General features: G+C 54.1%; 2 protein-coding genes across 2 annotated transcripts; both read left to right on the top strand.

Moving 5' to 3' along the window:
• Nucleotides 1-282: 282 nt before the first annotated feature.
• Nucleotides 283-4,165, top strand: medA (transcriptional regulator medA). Its single transcript, XM_025591974.1, has 4 exons — nt 283-568; nt 1,553-1,718; nt 1,821-3,304; nt 3,395-4,165. Exons 1-4 carry the CDS (start codon nt 560-562, stop codon nt 3,845-3,847), a joined length of 2,112 nt encoding a protein of 703 aa, XP_025437290.1. The 5' UTR covers nt 283-559; the 3' UTR covers nt 3,848-4,165.
• An 823-nt stretch (nt 4,166-4,988) lies between these two features.
• Nucleotides 4,989-7,680, top strand: trpB (tryptophan synthase TRP5). The gene is made up of 3 exons (XM_025583828.1): nt 4,989-5,357; nt 5,438-5,741; nt 5,815-7,680. Exons 1-3 carry the CDS (start codon nt 5,222-5,224, stop codon nt 7,544-7,546), a joined length of 2,172 nt encoding a protein of 723 aa, XP_025437289.1. The 5' UTR covers nt 4,989-5,221; the 3' UTR covers nt 7,547-7,680.
• Nucleotides 7,681-7,845: the final 165 nt, after the last annotated feature.

Below are 7,845 nucleotides of genomic sequence, written 5' to 3'. Positions count from 1 at the left end.
TGCTGCGCGGGAGGTATACCGATCCGAACCTGGTAACTCATCATCATCACCACCATCATCCTCGGTTCGCTGTCAACAACCTTATCCCTCCTCTCCCGGGAAAGCCAAACCAAGAAAACAAAAGGAAAAAACAAAAGGAAAAAAGGAGTTCGTTCTCATTTTACGGTGCACATTGGGCTTGTCACTCATCTCCCCCGTCGTGCTGCTCAGGTGTGGATCTGGAGTCTGTTCGTCTACCAATCGTTCTGTCGCTGTTAGTCCTTCAACGAGGCCGGACCTGGACTTACACCACCATCGTGGATCTTTGTCTCGGCTGAAGACACTACCTTATTTCACACTAGCAGAAATCACCTGGATTCAAAGACTCTTGGTCGACAGGGTCTACTCTTCCCCGACTCATTGGTCTGTTGAGGTTGGTACCAGTCCCCCTCCCTTCGCCACTGACTCTGTGGTGCCTTGCATCCCCTCTCCTTCGTGTCCCCTTCCCTTTGGACTCCTTGCATCTTCAAGGTCGTGCCTTTGGTGCACAAGATCTCCAAAAAGGATTTCTGGGTCCACGATGGACTCTGTGCGCTTCCCATCTCCCTTGGGGCGTCTTTTACCACTAATGTTTCGGATGTTTTGTTGTTGACCGTGTCATGGTGTAGGTCTCTTCCATCAAGCTTTAAGCGACCACGAGATTCACACGCAGCCTTTCCCCCGTCGCTTTTAAAGCCTCACAAGCGCAACCTGAACATCTTCGTCTCACCCCGGTAAGTCCTTGTCTATGCAACGGGCCGGATCCTCGTCTCTGGGAAAGATCGCACTCTTCAGCCGAGTAGTTCGTGGCCCATCGTCGTCATTCGATCTTCCATATCCCAGGAAGTTCTGGAGTCTCATTTCAGTCTTAGGAAAACCGAACAAATAAGCTTGCTCCTGTCTCGCTCTGTTGACACAGCTTCACTCGCTACCTTTAAAGACATCCCGCCCCGAATTGTCGACCATTAGTTCGCCAGGTCAGACCGCATTGGAAGGTTGATACATCGCCCCCAGATGGAAATAGTTCTCCTATAGGCTCTTTCAAGCACTCATTGGCAGCGTGGTCTCAAGCCGGTTCATATTCTGCAGCTAGCCTTCAAGGTCTCACACCTGATCTTTGAACTCTGATCGCTGATTCGAAGCCTCTCGTGGTGTATTCCTTGCTGAGCCTGACAGCCACTTCGTGTCGTCACTCGTTTTGTCTCGGAGAGCTACCTCGCAACTTTCCGACAATCTATCGTTTTTTACGATAAATTCGCTGTCATTCGCTTCTTTAAGCTGTCGTGTTCCGTTGCAGTTTCTGCAACACCTTCAAGCTGGCTTACTCGAAGACACACGGTGTTTTGGTGCGTTGGACATTTCCCGCCCGCTGCCCAATTACTGCGCCCTGCTTCATTCATTTCACATCTCATCCTCGCCAGTTTCATAATTTCTGATTCACTTGTTGTTGCTGCGCTGGGATCTTGCCTGTATTTCCCTTGTCTCTCACGGTCCTGTGCATATACGATCATCCACTGACAATCGCGGTTCACAGTTCAATCCGGAGCTGCAAACGCCGTTAATTCTAGACGAGTCGTTGGACTTATCGGACCCTGAAGAGTCCCACTTCATTGGCACATTTTCAGACGGCCTTTTGGCCAAGTCTGACCCCATCTTATCCATGCCTACTTTCCAGAAGCCCCCACAGGCGGCTTTGATCGGTAAGTGTTCATTTGGGCCACAATATCTAGGCTCAGGCAGGGATTTGTGGTCTTGCTCACCCTGGATCGGCTGAGACAGCTTGTGTGCTAAGTGTCCAATAGATTATGAGTCCGCTCGATCTTTACACGATGGTGTCTCATATTCGGCCTACGGTCAGGCACCATACGTGACGTCCACCCCACTTGTCCCATCGCCTATGGCCGATCACGCCAGCCAGATGTCGGATTGCGTTCCTTATATGGACAACCAGGAATATGCCAGTTCGTACGAAGAAGGCCGCTCACCGATGATGACGGGGGAGTCTCGCCCGGTGCCGGAGGTCGTTTCCTACTCGCCCCAGCGAGGGTCCGAAGGAACAAGAGTCTTTGTTCAAATTCAGTCCCCGTTCGATCTCCATGAATCGTCTTATGCATCGCTCTATCTCGTCTTCGGCGCAAAGAAATGTGAATGTATCCCGCACTTTCTTGGATTCCAAGGCTCTTCATTCCAGTACGGGTTTTCCGTCGAGACGCCCCCATTCAGCTCTACCTGCTCTCCCTCGTTTGCAGTTCCTTTGCAAGTCTCCATGGACTCGAACGATTGCCCGGCTACGACCCTTCAAGTTGGGGTTTACACGTATGAGCATGGTGCCATCCCGCCACCGTCAGACGACGCTCGGAAGAGGGGGCCATCGTTGTACCCGGAGGATCCCCTTCATAGAGCACCAAAACGAGTCATTGGCCAATCGCTGCCCCCGAAAGACCAATCGCCGGCTTCGACAGCGTCGTACTCACCCTATTTGCAGTCTCTGCCTGCGATGAATGGATTTGCCGCCCCTTACGCAGCGGCCTCTTCGCCTAGAGCGCCCTCGACCCAGTACTCTACCATGTCAGCCGCGTCGCAACCCTCCATCCGAGCGCCTTCACCTTTGACATCGACCTGGAGTCCCTCTATCGTTTCCGTGAGCGGCGATCATCGGAACCATTATGTGTCCAGCCACGGTTACCGTCAACAGAATGCTCATTCGTCAGGCCACTACGGCGCAAACCCTCAGTTGATTCGCACCTCGACCTTGCAGCAATCGAGTGGCATGGGTCAGACTCCGGCCTTCAACCCATATGCCATGTATCCCACAAAAGCTGTTTTGAAGCTGAACGGAGACTTGGACAGCATGATGGAGAACTGGTGCAAGGAGGAACGAGATGCAAAGCGCCGACTAGTCCAGTTCACCCGTGCCCAGAGAGGCAGTACGATTTCCGCCGACTTCGCGCCAGTCTCTCTCGAAGACCGAGCTCCTAACAGTATCTGCATTAGCTGCATCTTTTGGGATGGAAAGGAAGATTGCTTCGTCACCAGTGTCGATACGATCTACCTGCTTGAGTCTCTCGTCGGGGTTCGATTCACCGTTGAGGAGAAGAATCGCATTCGAAGAAATCTTGAAGGTTTTCGACCTCTGACTGTCTCTAAGGCCAGGCCAGACAGCGAAGAGTTCTTCAAGGTCATCATGGGGTTTCCGGCGCCCAAGCCCAGAAACATCGAGAAAGATGTGAAGGTCTTTCCATGGAAGATTCTGACTCCTGCCCTTAAGAAAATCATTGGCAAATATGTAAGCTCCATTAGTTTCTGTGATTGATGTCTAAGATGCTTGTGCGTGCGTGTGCATGTGTATGTGGCGTGCTAACAGACCAATCTCTAGTCGGCGAGTTATTCTTCGACCGCCGGAGCATTAACAACCCCGATCAGCTCAACCTATGCGAGCACCCGGGCTGCCTCAGACTCCGGCACGGAACCTCACACTGCCCCATCTCCTCAATCTGTTTCCGATACCGCTGCTCCCAGCGCATATGGACCTCCACTGGCTGCTCCTGCATATTCCGCCCCTCCCGACCATGGAGACCCTTCAATGACCGGCCCTTCTGAGATCCGACATGGTCTGCCTGCTATAAGCCAGTCGTACCACTCCATTACTGCCCCCAGTTATTACTCTGCAGCTTGTCAACAGCCGAGCCAGGTCGGCGTCTCTACACCGAGCACCCGGGCCTGGGAGATGAATTCCATGCTCAGCCCTCCACTCGCCAGTGGAGCTCCGAGCAGCACGCCCGTCTACAGTTATATGCCTTATTCTGTCTCAGGTCCCCCCGGGCATTGAGTTGCTGCCTGCTGCAGTACCTCTAGAGGCTGTGATTTGCATTGAATGGCGTTTCTTTCTCGAGTCGGACTTGATATACCATTTTATTTCCCTGCAATGTTTTCCTCTTATCATTTATTCTTTGATTTCCTTCCTCTTCTTGTCGTTCCTTTAGTTGAAACCCGGCGCATGGCTGATTTATCTCCCCATGAGGGCGCATGACCCCTGGATTGGGATTTACGGATATGCCTCTTGTTTGGATCCTCACTTCACTTACGATCACTGTCCATGATCTGATGTCCCTCCTTAAGAGTATCTTAATGTCTTGATGCCCCCCCCCCCCCCCTTTCATCTTTCTGTTGATCTATGCGTGATAGACGATCTGGTGTCTTCTGCTTTTGTTCTTTCTCATTTCACATTGCATTCAGTCTGGGCATTGGGATTTCACTCCTTTCTGAGTTGTACAACTATCTGGCATAGCATGGCGCCACTGTCATTCCTTTCATTATGCAGGGGTTGGGATGAAAAATGTTTGGAATTGATGTAACAGAACCCCCGGAATGGCGAAGGATAAAATGTGTGGAATTGGTTGTGTTCTGTGGTTTTATTTTTTGATGGTTGTTTGGCCTGGCTTGTGCTGTCTCCCGGACTGGGGCAACACATGGGGTTAGGCTGAGTATATATGCATAGCTTTTGGCGTCTGTGTGAATATTCATCATTGTAATCTTTGTCTGCCGTCTTTCTTTTCCTCTCTGTCTTACTTGGCTCTTCTGTTCTGGGGTCATCCAGCACCTGAAATGACTTAGAAGTTTTTAGAGTTCCGTTATCAACGTACCTAAGGTGTGAGGGTTGAGTCTTATTGTCACTAAAGATATCATTATTGTAGCATACTTTTTCTACAGCATTCATTGTTGCTTTCCTTATCACTGAATGATTCTATATATCCCTTGAAATGGGCTAAGATAGCGTGCGCGCGCGCGCGCGCGAGAGAGAGAGAGAGAGAGAGCCTGTAATACATGTAACTATGTGTACCATACCATACCAGCCCCATACCGCAGCAATACCCGAGTGTTATCTTATCGCCACATCACCTGACCTGGCGGGACAATTAATCGAGGGAGATCGATTTGATTTACTCGCCGACAGTGACTCAATCCTGCCCCTTCCAAGTTCCCCCTCCCCCTCCAAATTTACATTCGAGGCCGTGCTGCCTGCCTGCTTTCTCTCCCCTAATCGAACCCCTTTCAATTGTGGGCCGTTCACTCTGTCCTCCTGGCCCTATCCTTAAACCCTTCCTTTTTCCCCGGGTCCCTCAAACCGCCACTCGTTCTTCCCCCATCCTCCGTCCCTCTCCGCGTTTTGCGTTTTGCCCCTCCACCTCACCACACCCACACCATGGATGGAATCAAGAACGCGTTCGCTCGCGCCAAGCAGGAGAAGCGTGCTGCTTTGGTAGCCTACTTCACCGCTGGATATCCTACCATCGAAGAGACTGTTGATATCCTGTTGGGTCTGGAAAATGGTGGTGCTGGTAAGAGCTTGATGCTCCCCGCTTCCCGTTGGCTCCGATTGCGGACCGCTGACCATTTGTTTGCATTGCGTCAATCACAGACATCATTGAGATGGGCGTCCCCTTCACCGATCCGATCGCAGACGGCCCGACCATCCAGAAGGCCAACACTCAGGCATTGGCCAACGGTGTCACGATTCCCTGGGTGTTGGACACTGTCCGCTCCGCCAGAAGTAAAGGCCTTCGCGCCCCCGTCCTGTTGATGGGTTACTACAACCCCCTCATGCAGTACGGTGAAGAGCGCATGCTCCAGGACTGCAAGGCCGCTGGGGTCAACGGTTTCATCATGGTCGATCTGCCCCCAGAGGAGGCCGTCCGCTTCCGTGACTTCTGCACTAGCTATGGGTAAGAAGTCCTGCACTGGTGTGCCTTATTCTTTTTTTTCCCCACGCATACTGATAGTCCCCTGCTTCGTTAGCTTGTCCTACGTCCCCCTCATCGCCCCCGCCACCTCCGAGTCTCGTATGAAGCTCCTCTGCAAGATCGCAGATTCCTTCATCTACGTCGTTTCCCGCATGGGTGTCACCGGTGCTACCGGATCCCTCAGCACGAACTTGCCCGATCTCCTGTCTCGTGTCCACACTTGGTCCGGCAATGTGCCCACCGCGCTCGGATTCGGAGTCAGCACCCGCGAGCACTTCCTTTCCGTGCAGAATATCTCGGAGGGTGTTGTGATCGGAAGCCAGATTATCACCGTCTTGGGTGACGCGCCTGCCGGCCAGGCGGCTAAGCATGCCCAAGAGTACCTGACCAGCGTCACTGGTCGCAGACTTGAGCGCGATGCCCAAGGTCAGGTTTCCGGGTCGGTCCATGTCTTGGAGCCTGTCTTGAAGGAGGATCCTCCGGCGCTTTCGCAGCCCACCGACGTCATCACCAACGATGACACCCCCGATGGCCCCGGCCTGGTCGACCAGATTGACGCCCTCAACGGCAGCGGGGACCCGTCCGCCATCCCCTCTCGTTTCGGTGAGTTCGGCGGTCAGTATGTTCCTGAGTCTCTCATGGACTGCTTGGCCGAGTTGGAGCGCGGCTTCGAGATCGCCCGCAACGACCCCAAGTTTTGGGAGGAGTTCCGGTCGTACTACCCTTACATGGGCCGCCCCAGCAGCCTTCACCTGGCCAACCGCCTCACCGAGCACTGCGGTGGCGCCAACATCTGGCTGAAGCGTGAGGATCTCAACCACACCGGTAGCCACAAGATCAACAACGCCCTGGGCCAGATTCTCCTTGCCCGCCGCCTCGGCAAGACCAAGATCATCGCTGAGACCGGTGCCGGTCAGCACGGCGTGGCGACCGCGACGGTCTGCGCCAAGTTCGGCATGCAGTGCGTGGTCTACATGGGTGCCGAGGATGTGCGGCGCCAGGCGCTCAACGTGTTCCGGATGAGACTGCTGGGCGCGTCCGTTGTGGCCGTCGACGCCGGCAGCCGCACCCTCCGTGACGCGGTCAACGAAGCCCTGCGCGCCTGGGTCGTCGATCTGGACACGACGCATTACATCATCGGCTCGGCCATCGGCCCCCACCCCTTCCCCACGATCGTGCGCACCTTCCAGTCGGTTATCGGCGACGAGACCAAGCAGCAGATGAAGGAGCTCATCGGCAAGCTGCCCGACGCGGTCGTCGCCTGCGTCGGTGGTGGCAGTAACGCCGTGGGTATGTTTTACCCATTCTCGAACGACCCCTCGGTCAAGCTGCTGGGCGTCGAAGCCGGCGGCGACGGCGTGGACACGGACCGCCACTCGGCCACCCTCTCCGGCGGCAGCAAGGGTGTCTTCCACGGCGTCCGCACCTACGTCCTCCAGGACAAGCACGGCCAGATCTCCGAGACCCACTCGATCTCCGCCGGTTTGGACTACCCCGGTGTCGGCCCCGAGCTCAGCAACTGGAAGGACAGCGACCGCGCCAAGTTCGTGGCCGCCACCGACGCCGAGGCCCTGACGGGCTTCCGGGCGCTCGCCCAGCACGAGGGTATCATCCCGGCGCTGGAGTCGTCGCACGCCGTCTTCGGCGCGATGGAGCTGGCCAAGACCATGCAGAAGGGCGAGAACATCGTCCTCAACCTCAGCGGCCGAGGTGACAAGGATGTGCAGAGTGTGGCAGATGAGTTGCCGCGGTTGGGTCCTAAGATCGGATGGGACTTGAGATTTTAGATTTCGTCGCAGAAAGAAAAAGTTAAGCTTCTCGGGAAAAAGACTGAAGTTCGGTTCGGTGCATTTGTTATTTTTTTTTGAGTAGAATTCAGGATATACCTTGACTCATTTATACACAATGGAACACAATGGAGAGAGCATCGTGTTTATTTCTTGTTCCTGGGGCACTAGAGTTTAAAGCATATAGGGTTTACCTAGCCGAAGTGACTGTAGTTGTCAGCGTAGCAGTGCCGTAGACATGCTGCAGATTCAGGGAGCGGGATAGCAGTATGCTCGTCTCATCAAATTATGTGCATGTC

Source organism: Aspergillus brunneoviolaceus (genome assembly GCF_003184695.1).
Source record: "Aspergillus brunneoviolaceus CBS 621.78 unplaced genomic scaffold BO95scaffold_92, whole genome shotgun sequence".
In the NCBI taxonomy this organism is placed as follows: Eukaryota; Fungi; Ascomycota; class Eurotiomycetes; order Eurotiales; family Aspergillaceae; genus Aspergillus; species Aspergillus brunneoviolaceus.
This window is presented reverse-complemented; position numbering and strand designations above follow the sequence as displayed.